Genomic DNA, 23,342 nt, shown 5'->3' on the forward strand with positions numbered 1-23,342 from the left:
ACATTTTAAAGACACTGAGTACAAGGAGTTCAATAGCAGGTCATCTTCTATCCTAGTCTAGATAAGAATGTAAGTCTGCCCAGTCATTCGACATTGATACTCAGGAACAGAAAGGAGCCATGATTTCTTTTAAAATATCCCTGTTCTTTGAATAGTACCACACTTATGTTTGAAGTTGATCTCTCAAGTTTACCTGGTCCTGATTTTGGCATTAACCCTAGGGGTATCACGTATACTCATTTTAAGTTGTGTATTTCCTGATTTTGTGTTTGGAGCTTAAGTTGAGAGAAGAGAATTATTCTGCAGTCAGTATAGACACTGAAATCCTGTATTTCCAGTTTCTGGGTGCCTTTTGGACAGCTATTGAAAAATTAGAAAGGTAGCAACCTGGCCCTATGGTAAATATGTACGAATAACTACACAAATCCCATGTAAACTATATGAAGAGCACTGTAGGGAATATTTTATGTCACTCTTTATGGACCTTAGACCCCAGTTCAACATTAAAATGGTACATAAATTGTTCTAAAAATCTTTTTGCTAAACAGATGATTTACTATTCTTTCAATGGAACAGTGGTGTTCTTGATTTTGCTGTCAGAAGCAATTAACATGCCATACTTTAATTTTATTAGTTGAATGCATGACCTGCAATGGGGAAAGTTATCGAGGTCCCATGGATCATACAGAATCAGGCAAGATTTGTCAGCGCTGGGATCATCAGACACCACACCGGCACAAATTCTTGCCAGAAAGGTAAAATACTACCAAATCATGCTTCCAATGATTCTTTTTACAAACTGGTATTTGCTCCATGACAAACTGCCTTAGAAATTCTGTTTATATCATGTTTTCTGGATAGTCTTGGGGCAAAGGGACTGATGATGAAGTATATGAGAATGCTGGCTACACCTTTGAGTGGTCTCTGCTGAGTAGACGGAGTCCCTGAAATCATAATGGTCCTGAACACAGGAGCATCAGTGGGGTGCAGAAGGGGAGCACTAACAGAAGCTTCCTCTTTCTCTTCCATGGCAGGACAAAGACAGAGGCTCATTAAGTAATGACCACAGTCCAAGCTATGGGAGGAGGCATTATTGCTAAATACAAGCCAATGTCCTTCTAAAGGCACATCTTCAGTGACTTAGGTAAAGTGGGGTCACACGTGTGACACCATGACATAGGTCATGCCCATAGAAAGGGAATGAAAGGTGGAGCAAACAGTTCTTTGGCTGCTTTATCCTAGCGTGTTTTGGAATTGCCAATCTGGAGAAGTCATGCAACCAAGTCTACTTTTCTCCTCAGGAATAGGTTTTGAGCTTAAATGGTTTAAAAAAAATATGTCTACTTTGGTTCATTCATTTCATATGAAACATTTGAGTTGAAAAAAATTCCCTTATTTTTATTATAAAGAATAAAAATATAAACAATTATAGCAGAAGCTCTATCCCCACCTTTCTGAAAGGTGCTTTTCTTTCTTTATCTTTTTTTTTGTTTGTTATTATCTTAAATTAAATTAAAACTGTGTGTTTTGGGTTTTTTTAAAAAGTATATCTCTTGTCTTTTAAGTGAGTGCAGAAGGAATGTGGTAGCAATTAAAATCAAGTCACCAATTCAGGACCCTGTTAATTTAAAGGGAGGTGGGTATAGAGAAAGTGGTGTGATGGAGTTTCTCTCTTGCCATGGTGGAGGAGAGGGCATGACCTAGAAGGGCTCTATTTTCAAAATTGAGCTATCATTAGTAACAGAACTATTGAAACCTAACTTTCAGTTTGAACTTTAAGCCTGCCCCAGAAAAGGACCCCTCTTCTTAATGAGCATTCTACCTGAGGTCATGTTTATGTAATCTGTCCTTAATTGGGCTTTGTGAGAAGAGGACTCAGTTTGGGACCTCAGCTGGGGGACAGGTACCAAATGGACCTAACTTATTAGCAAAGGGGATGTATTCTGTACTTACTAGATATGTAAGCTAACAGATGCAATAGTTGATAATTAGTTCTTGTAAGGCGCAACAGAAAACCTCTTCTTCCCCCATCTAGTAGTAGCCAAGCTAGGTCAAACGTTATTTTGTGAGCTGAGGAGTGGGTGGTGTTTCCAGGCAGATTTACATGACACTTTTCTTCGTGTGGTTTGCAGATATCCCGACAAGGGCTTTGATGATAATTATTGCCGCAATCCTGATGGCAAGCCCAGGCCATGGTGCTATACTCTTGACCCTGACACCCCCTGGGAGTACTGTGCAATTAAAATGTGCGGTAAGTTAAGGTCAAATTTATTGCTTCCTTTTCCTCTCACAGACTGGATCTAAGCAGGCGATTATTAGTGAGACAGGTTAACAGCTATTTTACTTGATGCTTTAATGTGTGTAGGTTTTAATATTTTAAGAATGTGTTATATAATTCTACCCAAATCTTTGGAATTTTCAGAGGGTCATTGTTTTGAAAGAGATACATATGCAAGTGAACACAAATACACAAAACATTTACACTTACGGCGAAGGCCTAAACATTCTCATGTTATTTAAAAAAAAAAAATCCACTGAGGTAGAAAAGGATCAGGGATTATGTGCAGTATCCTAATGTCATTAAGGCCATAAAAGCTAGCACCTTAGATTTTACCTTCCAATCTGGTATCCTTTCCATACCGTTCCTCCCCAGACATAACACAAGCTGTCAAGCTACTGTGAACCTCTTTTAATGAATGACAGAGTTGCAATGAAGACTAGTAAGTCCACTGGAAGAATCTCACAGACATCCTTAATCTCTAGTGGCTGATCCCCACCTCTCTGGCTGCCTTGTCCACAGCCTGTGTTCTGTACCAACCCGTCTTTTAGCTGCGTTATGGTTGTTTTCTATGTACTGGCCTTTACTCAACACTCCTGAATTTCTGATAAAAGCTTCTTTCCTCAATTGCTTTGTGGTAGCTCTTTAAATCTGTATACTTGGTCTTCTCCTCCATGGTTAACTTACACATTTTTACTCTTTGAAATAACACTGGATAATTAGATTTGGCCATGCTTTTATTTCTATGAGTACAGGTCTTATTTTTTCAGCTGGATCCTAAAATGTTTTAAGACCAGTAGACTCACATGAATTTAGTAAGGGATTATAAATTGTAATTATAAATTGGCTTGATAATATAAAGATATGCATATATAGAGGGACAAATAATCTACATAAGATCAGGTACCAGCAGCCTAAATGATAAGTGGACAGTTCTGAGGATAGGGATAGGTATTTGCATATTTTCCTAGTACAGCCTGATGGAGATATTCCTTTGAACAAACTTAATTCAATATTATCCACACCGTGATACTGCCAAGGTAAATCTCTCTCCACTTAGACCTGCTAATAAAAGGAAATGTTTTGGACAACTCAAATAAAGCCCATAGAAAGAGGATGTGTCTGGCATATGTGAAATAACTGCAGAATCTGGTAGGTTCTTGATGTGAACACAATGTTCCAAGGAAATTGAATCATCTGTTTGGTCCCTTAAAATAAAAGATGACTCTTGTGACAGTGTTTTTCTGTATAGATTGGGTTAGTTCCATTCACTGACTTTTAAAATCTTGTTAAGCTTTCCATCCTTTGAGACTACTTAGGTACTATAAACCAACATTTTTCCCTTCCATCCTGTGTGTGTGTGTGTATGTGTGTGTGTTTTAGGTACTCTTATAAATTGTCTCTGGAATAAGATCCGTATAAACACACACACACACACACACACACACATGTTCGCATGCATACTCATCTGCACATTCACTGTTTCCCTCCTATTCATTTACCAATCAGTGTTTGGTTATTTTAAAAGACGTTGTGAGAGAAAAGAAATAAAACAAATATGATACTTCCTCACTACTAGATAGATTTCTTTTTATTTTCTGTCCAAAGAAGAGTTGGCTAATTATGCAACTAACATGCAGTGATTCAGATGGCTTTGTTAAACAGAGGATGATGTTTATAGGATGTTAATTCTAAGAACAGGGTGGTAGAATTTGTAAGCCAAACCTATATAGTGAAGAACAAAATAATCTTTTAAGCATTGGGAATATTTTAGAAATAGTTCATTACAGGAAAACTTTTAGTTTGTAAAATCATATATGGAGACTACATTTTTATTCAAATGAGCTGAAGTTGACATTCTGCAATTCTGGAAGGCATATGAAATTATGTTTTATGAATATGCTTCCAAATATTTTGGCTTACATTTACAGTACTGCCTATGATGCAGCACCAAGACATTCGGTGATGGTTTTAACTGTGTAACAGTTTTCTATCGCTGTATAACGAATTACCAAAAACTTAGTGGCTTAAAACAATACCTATTATGTCATAATTTCTGTGGGTAAGAAGGATGACGCAGGCGGCTTCTCTGCTTAGGACCTCACAAGGCCATGATGCGGGTGCTGCCAGACTTACTGTATCATTTAAGACTCAGTATCCCATTCCAAGTTCACCGGTTGTTGGCAGAATTCAGTTTCTTGCGGCTGCAGTGCTGAGGTCCTCAGCTCCTAAAGACTGCCTGATACTTCCTACCACATGACTCTCTCAATAGGGAAGTTTACTTCTTCAAGGCCAACAGCATAGCTTTCTGGTAGTTTGAGCTTCTGACTTCTACATCTTCTTTTAAAGAGCTCACCTGATTAGGTCAGGACCACCCATGGTAAATTCCCTTTAATTAACGTAAAGTCAACTTATTAGGGACTTTACTTACACCTGCCAAATGTCTTCACTTTTGCTGTACAACATAGTACAGAAGTCTCGAAATTGGTATCCATGAAGCCCACGGGAACACAAAGACTCTCCTGGGGTGTGTGGGCATGGACAGCTTAGAGGTTCAAATTCTAGCTCCTTTACTTCCATACGAATTCTTGCCCCAAATCTTCTGCTTGAAGTGAATGTGTTCCTAAGGAGTTAGTCAAGGTCAAAATCCTTTCTTCCCATTCACAATTTCCCTTTCCTACTTCACTGAACAAAGGCAAACTGCCCAGCCTTCCTGAATTTTAATGTGGTGCATTGTCCTGGGGTATAAACACTTTGGCGACACTAAACCAAGAGACATTTAAAAATACTATATATTCATGCTGCTTATCACTTATGTACTATTAATAGTTACATAACTCTATCCATAATATATACTTATATGTGCATGTGTGTGTATATGTGTGTGTGTGGTGTATATGTCTATTTATCTCTTAGAATTCTGTGGTCACAAGAAATTTAAATAATTTTGAAATATAAAAATCTTTCAGAAAAGTATGATGGGGTGAAGAATAAAAGTCTCTCCAACATAAAATACATTAAATTCAAATGACATTCCATAGGTAAAGTGGAATGGAAAAAAAATGATTCAAGGAGAAAAAGAGCTTGATAATGTACAATTATCCAGGAACAGGTAGGTGTCAAATCACTCCAGTATTTAGAGTCCATTCATCCATTCAAAAGTGTGATATAAAAATTTTGGTTTCAAGATGTCAGTAGTTAACATATGCTAGAAATCACATCTTTTGCAGCTATTTAAACTTGCCAGAAAAAATGTGGATGTCAACTTAAACACATGTGAGAGGACATAAATACTTTCTCAAAATTCTTTTAGTAACAGGAACAAAAAATAAAAGCAAAACCAAAAACACCACCACCAGCTGACAACCACTGAACCAGAAGAATTACTGTACATTCCCAGTAATTGGCGTGGAGAGGGCTGAGAAAGGAGGCAGGTGGGTCTGAGAAGAGCTAATTTGAACAGGCTGCATTAATTCAGTCACGTGAATTAATGCAGCAAGCAGGGAGAATAACAAGGTGAGGAAGGATGTGAACAATATTGAAGAGGTTGGGTGTCCAATATATAATGACAAATTGGATGTAGCGGGAAATGAGATAGGGAAAGAGGAAAGTCTTAAATATTTTTTAAGTTATTGGATAGATGATGCATATTTGAGAGCGATTTAACTTTGAGGAGAAAGGTAAGAAAGTTTAGTTCTTCTTGTGTCGAGGTGTAGGTGCTTGATGTCTGTGCTCAGAGCACATCTAAGTTCAGTCTTTTCTGAAGCTCATGCAAAATCCTAAGTAAATAGTGACAGCCAAAACCTTTGCAGAGCACCAATTCCAGGGGGCATACAGAAAACACAAAAAAGATTGGCAGTCCCCTTTCCATAGGATTTATTCAATACATATTTACTGTCTAGTTCTTATACCTGAAACACTTTTCTAGATTCTGGGGATATAGAAGTGAACAAAACACTCCAAGGCTTATGATAAAATTGAAATTTCAGATCGTTGGCTCTAACTAGTAAAATAAAAGCTGACATTGCCTTGACATGGGCATATTCACACCTTTCAGAGCCAAGGTTTTGAATACTGTGCTCTGTTCCTTGTATTTATTAAATAGCTGAATGAACCACAGATTTGTTCCTGTCACTTTGCTTCCAACCTTTTAATCCTACATTCAGTGAGCACATCTCTGAAAGTGAATGTGGGCCGCAGTGTTTGGGGACTGGCTTTCTCAGTTATCCTCCACACCATATTCTCAGAAGGTGATTTCTACCCAAATGGCAACCACTCACAAAGATTCTGGCTATGTACCTTTTAAAAAATGTATTACAATTTTATTTGACAATTATACCTCAAGAAAGCTGAAAAGCGGTTTCAAAATTTTATGAACAGGTTGCCTCCTCCTGAATGCATCCGGAACAATATAATGTGCATATATCCAGTTCTCTTCTAAGAATTACTGAATCAAAAGCACAGGGGTAGAAAAGAGGGAATTGGATGTGTTAAAGTTGCCATAAGGTTTTAGCATACTTAAGCTCTGGAACCACCCCTGAAGTGGAATGAAGTAAGCTGGTCATCTGAAGAAGGGGCAAATTTCAAGTCCAGATGCTTCATTAAGAAGCTTTCCTTTTCTGAGTCAATAGGGTTTCTATCTCAGTCAATCAGTGCAGGGACTCCCTAGAGGCACAGAGGGAAAAGGCAGATACCCAAGAGCAGATCCCATCGTCTGGAAGTTAATTATCCTCACCCAGAGAGACCAGGTTCCTACTGTTCTGCAACATCACATCGCTGTACAAGTCCCTCTGAGCAGGGTCCAGGCATTCCCATTTCTCCTGAGAGAATTCTGTGCCCCATCCCTGACTGTCATTCTATTTCTGGCTCCTATTCTGTGTTCTTCCTCCTCTACTGGGCTTCTTCCTCAGGCAACAGGAGCATGTAGAAGGCAACCGATCATTTCAGGAGTCAGTACCACTCTGATTCAGAGTCTCAGGTCAAGTCCTTTATTTCCGTGTTGAGGTAGGCTCACTGAGTCCCATAGAGAGAGTCATTTCACCAAGTTATCCTGAGAAAGTCTGAGTTGAGTGAGCAGAACTGGATGGAACTGAACTATAACATCCTGGCCTGAAGGAGCTAGTGGGTGGGGGTGTCTTTATGGATCTTTTCCCTTAAAAATTCCACGACCATCTCTCACATGTGCTCCACAAAGTGATCTTTGCTCTGCACCATCCACATCTAAGTCTATCTGGCTATATAACTTTTTACAGATTTCCAGGTATATGGAATTTTAAGACATTGCAAATACATAACAAGATTGAAAGTCCTGTATAGTACCTGAATGAAGTACTGATTTTCTTACGATTTTCCTCTATAATCACTTTATATTCTGAATAACAGTTTGTTCCATAGATTAGTTCACTGCTTTTGAGAGAGAAATAATAATATTTGTTGGGAGAAATTATATTTTTCTGAAGTGAAAATAGTTTTCTGGCAATTAAAAAGCTGTCTTTTGTTTGATGTATCATAGAAATTCTTACTGAAAATCTCCAGTTGGAGATTTCTATCATCTGTCACCTATTTCTGATATTCTTCTTTCATCTTGTAGGATGGTCTAATCTGCTTTTCAACTCTTTTTTGTATGACTGGTACCACCATTACATTTAACATCCCAAAACCTAGAATAATCCTAGACATTCTCTTTCCTTTACTCCTCACATTGGGTTCATTGCTAAGACCTGCCAATTTTATCTTGTAGGTACCTTTCAAATCTGCCCATTTCACTCCCTTGCTGTCTCCTTTATCCAAGAGAGTGTTATTTTTGCCTTGAATATTTAAATGGCCTTCTGAAAGGAGTTGAATCCATATTTACTATTTTTTTCCCTTCAATCCCTTCTTCACAGTGCAAACAGAATGATACAAAAATCTGAGTATACCATTTCCCATCCCTAGCACACCACACCACACACACATACACACACACACACCCCAGGCAAAAACCCTTCAATGATTTCCTTTGACCTTAGAACAAAAGACAAAACAAAACCAGCTTTTACTTCCCTACCCATATCTCCGGCCTCCTATACTACCACATTTCCCCCCATGCTGTCCATTCCAGCCAGAATAGCTTACTTCCTGTACTTCATATTTTCCATATTCTCATTTACAGTTCCTTTACCCCTGCCATCTCCTCTGCCTTGAAATTTTTTTTCTCCCTTCCTCACCCAGTTGACAGCCACTCATTATTCAAATTTCAACTCAGTTACTATATCCTCAGTTATCATTTCTTCATTTGACTTCCCTGACTTGGTCAAATTCCTTATTATATATTTACACCACCATAAACCTCTCCTTCTAAGTACTTCTCAGAGTTGGTCTTTACATTTGTTTTTGAAATTATTTGATTAATAGCTCTATCAAAATTTGTAAGTTCCAACAGAGCGAAGATCATGTTTCTTTTTGTGTCAGCACATTGCCTTGGACATGACAGGGATTCAACAAATATTTGTTGGATGAATGAATGTTATTCCTGCACAGTGGTAGTTTCTCATTTGTGTGTGTGTGTGTGTCTCTTGGAATTTTTTCTATGGTTCTAGATTTTCATATGACAACTGAGCTTTTCTCAGACACTACCAAACTGGAAGATTTCTTCCTATCATTTCAACTCATCCTAAGGTTTCATGCTTCCCTGAGATACTTTTGTTCATTTGTTGCTTTTTCTTTACCAAAAAATAGACAAATTTCATCGGGTTTTACCTTATTTTTCTCCTCCTCTTTCTTCTTTTTTAAGTTCTAGATACGTAAGTGTCCAGAACCATTTTATTAATTTTTTAACAGTTAACTGTGGTGTAGTTGATATAACCTGCACATATGTAATGGGTTTAATATTTGATGGGTTTGAACATACTCATATACCCATGACACCATCTCCACAATCAAGGTAATAAACATATCTATCACTTCCAAAAGTTTCCTCCTGCCTGTCCTCCACTTTTTTTATGTATGTGTAAGAACACTTAACTTGAGATCTACTCTCAACATTTTTTTAGTATATGATGTAGTATTGTTAACTATAGGTACTACGCTGTATAGATCTCTAGTTCTCTAGAATTTACTCATCTAACAACTGAAACTTTATACCTGTAAAACAACTCTCCATTTCAGAAATGTGACCTAGACAGATCTTTGATAGCTTTCTACTCAAACTAATGTTATAGACTGAACCATGCAACCCCCCCAAATTCATAATTTAAGCCTTAAATCCCCAATGTGACTATATTTGGAGATAGGGCTTTTAGGAGGTAATTAAGGTTAAATGAGGTCATAAATATGCGATGCTAATTTGCTGGGATGAGTAGCTTTGTAAGTAGAGTAAGAGAGAGATCTCTCTCTCTCTCTCTTCCATATGAGGACATGGCAAGAAGGTGACCATCTGCTAGCCAGGAAGACGGCTCTCACTAGAAACCAAATTGGCTGGCACCTTGATCTTGGCCTTCCCAGCCTCCAGAATTGTGCAAAATACATTTTTGTTGTTTAAGCCATCAAGTCTATGGTATTTTGTTATGGTGGTCCAAGCAGACTAATGCAGGCATGTTGCCATTGGTAAAAAATAAAAGAATTCTTCCTTCCAATAACCAATGTACACTGGTGTCATTTTAAGAGAATATGTAACCTTGTGTGTTTATATGTTGGGAAAATAATTATTTTCTTTCTTAAAGAAAGCCTTTATTTCTCTGCATTCTTTCATCCAAGGCTAGACCAGAGATTAATAGACATAAAATCTCATTGTATTCTGAGTCAGGAAAAAACAATACCAACAATACCCTTTCTCAAGGGAAAGATCTTATACTTGGAGGTCTTTTTCAAGTCATCTTCTAAGGAATAAGAGTATAGAACTGAAGACCTTTCATGAAAGTCTTGTCTCTTGAGCATTTTATACCAGAAAAGGCTTGGATAAAGTCCAAGGAAAAGTTTCAGATAGGAATTCTAGGTTCACATGGAAAGCAAACGTGCAAGCAATTTGAGGTTTGTACTTTGGAGGTCTTTATACCACTTTCCCATGTCAATTTTAAAACAAGAAGCTCTTTAAATTTTCATTGAGCCTGATCTTGCCATTTGTGGCCCAAAGAGTACAAGTCCGTTGATGGAAGAATAGCTTTACACACTGTTCTCAATCTCCAGGGACCATGATAAAGTAAACCCTATATTTCAGTTGTTCTTCAGTAGCTGAAGTGGGAATAGATTGGGTTGGGCTGAAGTAGTCCAAGGAATAATCAGGTATTTGCCCAATGGCCTATGGAACAACTTGCTCCTAGCTATAGGCAAAAGAACAGCAACAGTTTACCACCACTGGGAAGTTTAGATTTTGGGGGGTAAGAAGGGAACTGTAAATGTAAGGATTTACTTATTATTCATATAAAGGTTATGGAGCTCTGGGCATGGCTCTCTGTAACATATATGTGCACTCAGATTCTCCAGTTGCCTTTCACAGACCTCCATCAGCACTGTGTGGTGTCTCAGCAAAAATTTGGCTAGCCTTTCATAGAGAAATTGGATCAGATTTATTATTAGACTTCTTGTTCTAGTGGTTTTTCTGTTGCGTGGCAAGATGTTCATCTCAAGGATTACATAACAGTTAATGTTTATTCTCTCAAAAAATCTATTCAAACCTAGAAGTTCCTGACCAGATAGGATAGCCAACATCATAACACATCCATACCGGCAAAGTGAAATGAATGTTCCAAAAGGCACCCACCGTATTTGATTATGTTGTAAAAGGACAGTGTAAAATGTCAGTAGCACATGCTCTTTGTAAAGCATTTCCAAATAGAAAATTTTGTGTCAATCATCAAAGAAAAACATGTATTCACTCATAGGCCACTAAGGATCATAGAACTATATTTGCATTTGCTCTAAAGGGTAGCCGCTACTGACAGCCTTGAACAAATGTTTTATTTGTGAGGAACTCTTTTATTTGTGAGTTTCTAATATTTTCAGTGTGCTTGGTAGACACACTTGCAAAAATGTTTGTGTATATGAAGATATACACATGTTGCTTTGGCTAAACTTGATCAACATCAGCTGATATTTAGGGATGTTTCTGTGCTTCTTTAACACTTTGCTTGGCCACTGGACACTTCAGAATCTTCCCTTATTCAGATCCCATGTTAAAGTTTTAAGTCCAAAGGGATAGTTTTCCCCAAATTTAATAGCTTTTCCCAAATCGATTGGCATGAAACATTTATTTTTGCACCAAGTTTTGCTATGTATATAGTAGGACAGATAAAGGAGTCTATTTTATTGCAATTCAAGAATAATTCATCTTGTTTGAGTAAGAACTATGTACATAGGCAACAAAAATGAAACATTTGCATCACCGGTAAATGGTCTATGAAAAATCATTCACATGGTCCTCCTCAGATAATATGTGTCCAAATAATATGCATGAAGTTTCATTTTACTCTATAATTGCCACCAGAAATCATGTAGTTTTTGTTTATGAGGTCACTTGTAGGAGCTGAGTGTCAAATGGGATAAATACAGACACGCTAGCTTCAGAGGGCACTTTTTAGTTAATGAAAAATATTATCTCAATACTGCCAGTTCATAGTTAAAATCATAAGGAATATTTCCACTGAATTAAAACATAAGAATAAATAAAGCCATCAAGTTGTTTGAGGTTATATATTTCAAAGTTATGGATGCTTATTAAAATAAAAGTTAAAAAAAGAATATTATTAATTAGATTTTTTTTTTTTATTTTGTTGAGGCCTGTCTTGGGCTGCTATAACAGAACACCATAGACTGGGTGGCTTCTAAACAACAGGCATTTATTTCTGACAGTTCTGGGGGCTGGGAAGTCAAAGATGAAGGTGCCAGAAGATTCCTCACATGGTGGAAGGGGTGAAGGAGCTCTGTGGTGTCTTTTTTATACAGGCACTGATCCCATTCATGAACGATTTGCCTTTATAATCTAATCACCCACCAAAAGCCCTACATCCTAATACCATCACTGTAATCCAATTACTCTTGTCTAATAAGAGGATTTCAACATATGAATTTGGGGGAGACACAAGCATTTGGTCTATAGCAACATCTAATGAAAAGTTATATTTATTCTGTACTATGCTCTATTTTTATTAATGTGCACTAGTTCTTTGTATTGTGTAATTTTTGTAATTTCAAAAGGTTTGAGTTTCCACCAAAAGATTAGAATCTGTTAAATAATCCAAATTATTTAAAACAAATCCAAACTTGTGTTTTTTATTTACTCATTTTAACTTACACTGTCTTTAAGTGAATATTTAGTGATTCCTTAAATTTATATCAAAGATTTTTAATTATACTGATGAAAGTTAAGAAAAAAAGTGTTCAGCAAAATCGTTCAAATGAGGATTTTATGATTGCAGTGAAAAAATCTTTAATTAAAACTTGTTGGGGACCTCTGCAGTTTAGGTGCAAAGTTAGTACCAACAATTAGGTCTCTGAACTTGACACTGGAATTTTAGTGGATGAATCAACAGTGAAATATTTTCCTCAATATTTTTATTCAAGTTTTTTCTTTTTTTTTTTTTTACTTAGGGTTTTATAATATAGGTATTTCTTTTCACAGATACTCCTAAAATTTGAAAACTTTTCCCTCAAATTAGGAAAATGTTCATTTTCTACTAGCCCTAAAATTTTATGATTCCTCTTAAAATTTTCTGATGAACATGTGGTTACTCACTGAATTTTGCAGGTATTGATTTCTTCATGAATTATGATAATATTTGTTTAATGATCTCTCCTTTGATTAAAAAAAGTGAAATTAAATTGTTTTGAGTTTAAGGCTCTGTGTTTCAAATTTTAATTGTCATGGGTTATTTCTACACTATGTCGCTTTAATAAAGGTATTTATGAAAAAAATTACTTTGAAAATCCAATTACTCTTGTCTAATAACACATTCTAGAAATGATATCTGATTTTTAATCTTATATTGACATTGTAGTGTCCAAGGAGCAGAGGATGTTAATCTCTCATGGGCTCAGCCTCTAGCTATGTTCTCAGTAAGATATGATGGACCCGTATATAGCCCTTATTGATCTTGAAACTCACCAAGACTGGGTTTTTAGATTACATGTTCACAATGTCACAGTAATAGTTGAGAAAAATAGGTCGGTAATAAACAAATAAAACCAAACACACACAAATACATAGGAAAGTAAGACAGTAGAAGTACCCACGACAGACAATGAAGTCCCTAAGAAGATTAATTGAAGTACTTTTGCTCTGGCTCCCCTAAATCTGACCTTCCTCCCCTTGTCTGGGTTCTAAATCCTAACTCAGTTTGCTTCCCAGGAACTTGTGTCCAAGAAGCGGGGGAAATAAAAACTTTTCTTCTGGGACGCCTGGGTGGCTCAGTCGGTTAAGTGTCTGCCTTTGGCTTGGGTCATGATCCCAGGGTCCTGGGATGGAGTCCCGCATTGGGCTCCCTGCTCTCAGCAGGGAGCCTGCTTCTCTAAAAACAAAAAACAAAAAAACTTTTCTTCTTAAAATGTTAAGGTAATGAATTGAGAGGTTCCTGGAGACACTTGTTTTTGTCTTTTTTACATAATAGTTTTGTAATTAGATATGAAATATGTCAGTACAAGCTTGACATTTTAACTGTTTTAAAGTTATCACCCTTTAAAGATGCCCCCCCCTCCACATACACCCAGTATCCTCAAGTCATTTAACAGTTAACTCAAATCATCAGAAATACAGTAGCTTGGTGGCATTTGTTTTGATAAAATATTGTTCCTGAGGACCTATAAAATCCATCTTACTTTCTATTTCATTTAAGAACTTTATTTTATTTTTTCTAAAGATTTTATTTATCCATTTATTTGAGAGAGAGCACGAGCAGGGGGAGGGGTAAAGGGAGAGGGAATCGATCCCAGGACCCTGGGATCATGACCGAAGGTAGACGCTTAACCAGTTGAGCCACCCAGGCGCCCCTCATCTAAGAACTTTAATATTAAAATCATAAAGGACTTGATTAACTAGCACTAACTTTTTCTATACAAGTCATTTCTTCAGGCCAATAAATTTTGTTCTTCCTGAATTGATATATGTTACCAATATCAGTATATATTAACTCAGAAATCAACTCTCAATGACCACTTTGTGGATCAACCTCTGGACATTTTGCTTATCTCCATTTGAAGTTCCTTTTAATTTAAGGTATTTCTGAGCCAAATTTTCATTCCCTGCAGTAGATACATAAGAAATAAAAACATATTTTAAATGGAACTGAAGAAAATTTACTGTAAGGGCAATTTATGGAAATCTGTTTATACAACATATTCCAGGGGTTGACATGGTCATTAATTAATCTTCCTTCTTTTTCACTGAGTTTCATAGAATAACTCCAAACTTAGGTTCCCCTTAGTTTGCATGGAACTCAATGAAATAAAACATTACGCCCCATAAAGGGTAATTATTTGTAAGAAATTTATTTATGTATTTATTATTTGTTATTCATTCATTCATTCATTTTAAAGATTTATCTATCTATTTTAGAGAGATCCAGAGCACGTGTGAGCGGAGGGAGGGGAAGAGGGAGAGAGAGAATCTCAAGCACACTCCCCACTGTACATGGAGTCCCACTTGGGGCTCAATCCCACGACCCTAAGATCATGACCTGAACCAAAATCAAGAGCTGGATGCTTAACTGACTGAGCCAGCCAGGTGCTCCAGAAAGAAATAAATTTAAATAAAATTGAGGAGCCATTTAAAAAGAACTTACACTATTAAATATGGAACACTTTTATAGACATCCCCAGCCTCTGAAGGCATGTCTAGTTCTGACTTCTTTTGAGAAATGATACATATAATTCCAGAATGGATGAATCAAAGGCATTTATTCAAATCCTAAACTGTCTTAGAGTGTGTCAGCTTGAGTTTTATCCAGGGACATCTTTAATGACCATTTAGATTGTAAAGGTAACTGGGGAGTTTACATTGACTTTACTCTATTGAACCATAAATATTTTCATGTATGTTTTGAGAAGGTGTTATGAATTTTAGTTGCTGTAGTAAGTTTTCAGTTACATTTTGTTTAAATAAACATAAAAGACAAAAGTCAAAGTTGTAGTAAAATTTTAAGTTTGTACTTTTTTACTTTGTTATGGAGATTTTTATGATCTGCATGAAATGTGGTAAGAATTGTATTTGGACTAGGAAAAAAACAGGAAATAAATCTGCCTAAAAACAACTGATTTCTTTTAATACTAACAAATTGATTAAAAAAAATAACATACCAGCTTAGAATATATTTATCATACTGGAGGAAAACCATGGTTAATATGATTACCAACTTTTATATGTATTTAAACAAACTAATTAGGATTAATTGTATAACTGTCTAGGGATGCCTCAGTGGCTCAGTCAGTTAAGCATCTGCCTTCAGCTCAGGTCATGATCCCAGGGTCCTGGAATCGAGTCCCACATCAGGCTCCTTGCTCAGGGGGAGCCTGCTCTTCCCTCTGCCCCTCCCCCTGCACACTCTCTCTCTCTCAAATAAATAATAAATCTTAAAAAGGAAAAAGAAATACTGTCTATTCAGCATATATTAGTTATAGTGACACATGGAAGTAAAATGCCTTTAAAGAATTATTCAAAATATACTATTTTAGGGTTTGAATGAAAAGAAAACTGGAATGGAGATAATAATAATGATTAATTTATTTTAAAAAATAACTGTTCTCTAGACCAACTTTTCCTTTTCTTATTTTTTATGGCCAAACTTATAGCATTATTTTTTATTTATTTATTTTTTTAAAAGATTTTATCTATTTATTTGAGAGAGAGAGAGAGAACACGAACAGGGGGAGAGGCAGAGGGAGAAGGAGATTTCTCGCTGAGCAGGGGACATGACATGGGGCTCCATCCCAGGACTCTGGGATGGTGACCTGAGCCAAAGGAAGATGTTTAAGTGACTGAGCAACCCAGGTGCCCCAACATAGTGCTTTTTATTCTCCCTATGTGGTCACTATATTACTTATAGATGTTTTTCAATTTCTAAAGTAAGAAAACTGATTAAAAACATATTTAAAATTAATAAATAGAAAGATTTTACAACTAATATTAATGAATGAATCCAAGAAATTTAAGTGCTACTATATGATGCTCTCTCAAACTAGTCTAGATAAAACCAAGCTAGAATATTCTGTTTCATGATCAGAGAAATCCTACAGTTGAGTCCACCATGGTAACTCATTCTTTTAGATTGAGTGAGATAGCAATAATGATAACTTGAATTTTTATTCTACTCAATTTTTATAAAAACCTATGTGACAGAAAACCCTAGTAATACATATGCAAATTAAAACTAAGAGGTAGATGACAGATTAAAAGATTTTACTTAAATTTAATATTTCTTTTTACCAATAGCTCACAGTACTATGAATGACACAGATGTCCCTATGGAAACAACTGAATGCATTCAAGGTCAAGGAGAAGGTTACCGGGGCACCATCAATACTATTTGGAATGGAATTCCATGTCAGCGTTGGGATTCCCAGTATCCTCACCAGCATGACATAACTCCTGAAAATTTCAAGTGCAAGTGAGTATATTAGGCACATATAAATTTCAGTAGACTCTGCAGGAAATGAGGTGGGATGGTTACTCTACTAATTTCTGTGTTAGAAATTCTTAAACCTTAGTGTGCCTAGGGACAATCGGGAGTTAAAAGACAGATTCATCCACCCAGATATTTTGCTTCCTTAGGTCTGAGATCTGGACCTCAAATATGGATTTTAATGAATACTCTAGGTATTTTTGAATCAGATGGTTGATGTACCATATTTTGGGAAACACATCCCTAGGTTTCTGATCACAGCTTTGATTTTGCAGGTGCATTTAATAAATCATTAGCGGTAATGATAACCAGGCAAGTTTCAAATTGGTGCCTTCTTAAAACTTCACATTAATTTTAAGGGAGATTACATATTTTTTTTCTTTCACAAGTAGAGGCATACCTTGATTTCAATCAACAATGTAAACTGATGCGTTTTTGACCTTGAAGCAATATTATTTTTAAAATTTTAAATATGTTTTCTGCTGTTTCTAGATTTCCTTTCAAGAGTGGGAAGTAAAACAATTGTTTAGATCAATCAAGCCAAAGAAACTGCCCTTGAATATCAATTATATTGCTGTTATGTACCTTCTCCAAGGCTGTTTTTTTTCACCACTTGACTTCTGCTACACAGAACAGCCACAATGCCATGTGTTTTTAAATTGTCCTCCTTGTTATGAGGAACATAAAATGATTGCTTTTGAAATTTATAACACACGTGCCATTCGTAGTGGCTTTGCTGAAATAGCGCCTATAAATAACATATATTGGCTTTATGTAATTGGCTTTTAATAAGAGAGCTTAACATTTCAAGATGGAGAATTATGAGCACTAGTCGGTCCATCCACTGGAGACAGGAGATATTTTATGGGTGTTTTTTTGTTTTGTTTGTTTTAGTTAATTCAATGTATTTGCTTAGTAAATATTCATGTTATTATTTTTTTCATTATTTTATAATAAAATTTTACTTGTCATTGTGGGTTTGCTTCCCTCATTTTCTTCATAGCAGTTGTCTCTGTTCCTGACCCATGTGTTTCACACCTCAGAAATAAATACCGAAGTAGAGAAAGCAAAGAAAATGAGGAAAGATTAGTTGAGACAAAGAGAGGAGACAGTGTCAGTGCCATTCACATGTTTTGTTAATTTCTAATGACTGGTAATAATACTCATGTAAGAAATTGTGTATGTACACATATTTAGAAGAATTTAACTAAGCAATTATTCATCTAAAATAGCAAAGTTGTGTAAACTTGATGTAAAACTCAATGCACATATTTTATACCAACATAAATTTTTAAAATATAAGTGCGGAGGGATGGGGTGGCTGGGTGATAGACACTGGGGACGGTGTGTGCTATGGTGAGCGCTGTGAATTGTGTAAGACTGATGAATCACAGACCTGTACCTCTGAAACAAATAATACATTATATATTAAAAGAAAAAAGAAGATCGTAGGAAGGGAGAAATGAGGGGGGGAAATCAGAGGGGGAGACGAACCATGAGAGACTATGGACCCTGAGAAAAAAACTGAGGGTTCTAGAGGGGAGGGGGTGGGGGGATGGGTTAGCCTGGTGATGGGTATTAAAGAGGGCACGTACTGCATGGAGCACTGGGTGTTACACACAAACAATAAATCATGGAACACTACATCAAAAACTAATGATGTAATGTGTGGTGATTAACATAACAATAAAAAACTAAAAAAAAAACTTAAAAAAGGCCTTAATTTTACAGAAATATTTATAAAATTTCAAATAACTTTTGTAAATCAATAAAGAGGTACTTTGTAAGGGAAAGAAATCTATGCAGCAAATTAAGTAAAAAAAGTACAGAATTCAAGGAAGCAATAGCTATCGTGTTTTTTTTTTTTGTATCAAATGTTTGGATAGGTAGAACTTCCATTTTAAATGAGAGTAGTTAACAGTTATTCATAATAGCCTTTCTTCAGCAGAGAGATACATGTTGTTTCTACATTATATATGGGCCATGAAAACATAATAAATAATAGGCCAGTTTTTTTTTAAATTGTAATAGTTGAGAGTCCAAGTGTTGAGAATGAGTGAGAAAAATGAAGTGGTACTATTTTTTCCCTTTCATGAAGCAGTAGTGTTTCTGTGGAACTCTGGGCCTGTGGAATGAAAAGAATACAGACATCTGACAGCCTTTATTTCAGTAATATGGGCAATGTCAGTTGTGTATACTGAATTCTAAATTTTTATAACTATCCTAAATCTAAAACTTAGAACTCTATTTATAAACATGCATGCATTCTGGGATTCTAGAAATGTAACTGCGCTAACTTACCATTTGTAAGAACTCAGGCAATTTACATTAACATGCTTATTCTCAATAGGGACCTAAGAGAAAATTATTGCCGAAATCCAGATGGAGCTGAATCACCCTGGTGTTTTACCACTGATCCAAACATCCGAGTTGGCTACTGCTCCCAAATTCCAAAATGTGATGTGTCAAGTGGACAAGGTAATGGCTGACATTTTGCAGGGTGGACATGATTAAATTCAGGGGAAATGCCTCAAGAGAGACCTACTTCTTGTTGCACTGGTTTGCTGGTTCCCAAACAAAATCACCAAGTCTGAAGTTGCATTTCTTTTATACATTCATTGGCTCAACACTCACTTATTTATTTGAGCGTATACTAGTGCCAGGCACTGTTTTAGACACTGGGGATATACTAGTAAACAAAACAAAATTCTCCGACTCCGTGGAACTCCAGAAACTCCAGCAAACAGAAAACAGGAACAAAACGAGCAAAATGGAAGTGGGAATAAGTTAGTTTGTGGTAAGTGCCAGAGAGAAAATGTCCCAGGGTTAGAGGGGAGGGTGTTGTTATTTCATATTTGAATGGTATGGGAAGATCTGACATACCAAGGGAACACTTAAGGAGCACCTGGAAGAAGCAGCGTGTGCCATGTGCATATATTTGTAAATAGCATTCGAGGTAGAGGAAACTGCAAGTGCAAATGGCATGAGAAGGCACAGTGTTTGAAAGGTAAAGGAAAGGGACAGCAAGCACACCACTGTGGCCAGTACAGAGCAAGGGGGAGAGTCACAGGGGATGTGGTTAGAGAAGAGTTGGACTAAAATCGCATATGCCTTATAGGAATTGGAAGGATTTACACTTTTATTCTGAAAGAGAAGGGATTCTGTTGTAGGGTTCCGAAAAGATAAATTAGATGATCTGTCTGGTTTAAGTTTTAACAGGATGACTCTGGGTGCATTATGGAAAACAGCCAGAACTTATGACAACTTCTGACAACTTCTCCCAAACAGGAGAATTTGTTATGCGGCTGTTTCAGTAACTCAGGAAAGAGAGGAGAGTGATGTGGACCTGGGGGGTCAGCAGTGGAGATGATGTGTAGCTGTGGGGTTTGGGTTAAATCACCATTATACTGGGAAACATATATGCCATTGAAGATCACTGTTTCAGGGAGAGCAGCAGAGAAAAGTCAGACTGAAATAGGTTAAAAAATAAATCATTTGTCAAAGATTAATGAAGATGTTGGAATCTGAGCATTTATTAGTATATAATGAATTGAAGGTTATGATTTTTAAATAATCATATTCTTTCTCATAAATTTAATTTTGATGGTCATGGTCAGTCCTAAATCATCCTAAAAAGCCCAAGCCAAATTTAAAGCTCCATTTCATAGATTTATTGTTCTATACATACTTCTTCCATCCTTTAACTTTTTCTGCAGTGCCGTTTTTCATGAGCAACTGTTAAAAGTTGTAGAGGGAAGAGGGGTTCAGTCCCTTTTCAGTCAATTTCACTGTTCTTTGGCAGATTTTAAAGGTCAGTTGGAAATAAAGTTGAAACTGATGTTTAAAGGAGGTTTAGTACCAGCTGGATCTTCTTTGTCCCTGTATTGTTCATTTAAACACGCACTGATAATTTGAGATAGAGGGAAATGAGAACAATTGTTTAATAAGCTTCTTATGTATATTAAGATGCTTTTATGTACATATATATCATTTACCAAAGAATCAGGTAACAGAGTATGAGAATTTTGGATTGTACAAGTTAAGCTGATGATATTGTTTATCTAAAAAATCTAGAAATTAATAGATGAGGAAATTAGTTTTATGAAATTTAGATAACTTGCCTAAATTCTCAAATTAGCACAGTTGGGATTGAATATAACCTTCCTTAGAATGACCTTTCCATTACTTTTAACAATATGTTATATTATTTTCAACAATATATTATACCTGATACATGCAACACATGCAACAATGTGCTAGGTTCTGTGGGGCAAGTTAAAAATGAAGAAATCCACTTAACAGACACTGTTAGCTAATCCAACATAAAACTGTGAAGTTTTAATGGTTATGCCATTGTGTGATACTGCTAAGCTAATGGTATGCATTGCTAAATATGTGATATGCATGTATGCATGCACATACATACACACGAAAGGATGTTGCTCTTATCCTTCTCCATATAACATATAAACACAAATAGACTGATGAATTAGAAACATTCTTCCTAAATCTTGCAACATCTGAATTAGCATATATGTGAATGCTCTTCCAATTAAATATTAAACAACTCTATTAAAAAATGAAAAGTGAGATTACAGACTTCCTTTAAAAATGTTTTTAAAACAACTTGTTAAATTATATAATATATATTTAAAGCAGTAAACGGGATGCAATTCATAGCTTTAAATGGTTATATCAAGGGGCGCCTGGGTGGCTCAGTCATTAAGCGTCTGCCTTCGGCTCAGGTCATGATCCCAGGGTCCTGGGATCGAGCCCCACATTGGGCTCCCTGCTCAGTGGAGAGTCTGATTCTCTCTCCCTCTGCCTGCCTCTCTGCCTACTTGTGCTCTCTCTCTATCTCTCTGTCAAATAAATAAATAAGATCTTAAAAAAATAAATGGTTATATCAATATCATAAATAATGAAGAAAGTGAATGAAATTTCAAACTTAGAGTTGGGGAAAAAAAGTAAGCCGAAAGCAGTATAAAAAGGAAAACCACCAAGAAAAAAAGAAAGGATGAAAATATAAAATGGTAACTATCAAGGGGGAAATAACCATTGAAACAGGAAAATTAGAAGACATAAAAGACTGTTTTATATAACCTTATGTAAGAAACTTTGAAAATAAAAATGAAATGGGTAATTTACTAGGAAAATTAAAATTATCTGAATTGAGTTGGCCCTGATCAATTCAATTAGTCAAAGAATTAGACCTATTCTTATAGAAGAAATATGGGAATTTATTAATGAAAACTGTTCCATCAACAATATACCGTGCCTAGATGTGTTCACAGACCACTTAATCTCAGTGTGGCTAGATGTGCTCACACACACTTAATCTCAATGCTACATATATCGCTATGTAGCTCAACAAATACAGTAAAACTCCCATCAGTAGTGATGACATTATAATATTAATACCTAAACATGATGAAGATAACACAGGAAAAAAACAGTAAACTTATCTCATTTGTGAATATAAAAATTTTAAATGAAAGGAGTGAAAAATCCGATAAAGCAACTTAAAAAATAACACATAATGATTGAATGGAGTTTAGTCTGAGAACAAAAATGATTCAGTTTTAGAAACCCATTAAAATAATTCTTCTTAGAAAAACAATCATATAATAAATGTCAACAAATTTTGAAATTCCTGTTACAAAATTCACTCCTTTCTCATAAAAGTACCCAAATAAGAATTTCTGGAATACACACACTATACACACATACCCATATATCTATATCTATCTATATATAAACAGAGAGAGAGACTACCTTAAAATATATATTCACATTTTAACATATACACATATAGACACATAGACATGCCCACATACAAAAAAGCATTTATCCATTATACCTGATGGGGAAACATTACAGACGTTCTTAGGAAGTTAAAAAAGAAAACAAGAAAATATACTATCTTTACTCTTTAACATTGTAAAATATAGGTTAACATAGGTTAACATATTCCTCTTTAACACTGTATTGGAGATATTATTCCTTATAAATAAGAAAGCATATTGATTGGGTAAAAAAGCAAAAGATCTTTATGCAAATTATCTAATAGTAATATACTTTGAAAATTGAATTCAAGTAATAAAAAAATTCACTAGAGTAACATTCATATATGAGTTTGTAGATTTAATTAAGGAGAAAACAATATCTATAATAGCAACAAAAGTGATGGAAACAGGAATAAATTTAGAAAGAAATGTGCAAAATTTATATAATAACATTTTAAAATCACCACTGAAAGCCACAAAGTGTACTTTAATGGGACAAAGCATCCCTTGTTTTTGATATTAGAACTCAACATCATAAATACATCAATTCTACCTTATTTATTTATTTATTTATTTATTTATTTATTTATTTATTTTTAGAGAGAGAGAGAGAGCGCGCGCTAGCAGGGGAAGGGCAGAGGAATAAGGAGAGAGAGAATCTTAAGCAGGCCCCATGCTTAGCATGGAGCCTGA

The 23,342-nt window shown here is 35.7% G+C and overlaps 1 protein-coding gene across 4 annotated transcripts in view; it reads left to right on the forward strand.

The window, feature by feature from the left end:
- LOC102740930 (hepatocyte growth factor) overlaps positions 1-23,342 on the forward strand; it is a 61,074-nt gene that overhangs the window by 23,672 nt on the left and 14,060 nt on the right. For 3 of the 4 annotated variants that reach the window (XM_081800628.1, XM_081800629.1, XM_081800630.1), the window contains 4 exons: positions 635-755; positions 2,133-2,251; positions 16,674-16,848; positions 19,214-19,341. In XM_081800628.1, the coding sequence (XP_081656754.1) occupies positions 635-755; positions 2,133-2,251; positions 16,674-16,848; positions 19,214-19,341 (543 nt within the window). Of the gene's footprint in view, positions 1-634; positions 756-2,132; positions 2,252-16,673; positions 16,849-17,355; positions 18,263-19,213; positions 19,342-23,342 lie in introns of those variants that run through there. The other variant, XM_031024202.2, reaches the window with a different exon arrangement.

This window comes from Leptonychotes weddellii, chromosome 12 (genome assembly GCF_054177405.1).
Source record: "Leptonychotes weddellii isolate Sample4059 chromosome 12, ASM5417740v2, whole genome shotgun sequence".
Classification (NCBI taxonomy): domain Eukaryota; kingdom Metazoa; phylum Chordata; class Mammalia; order Carnivora; family Phocidae; genus Leptonychotes; species Leptonychotes weddellii.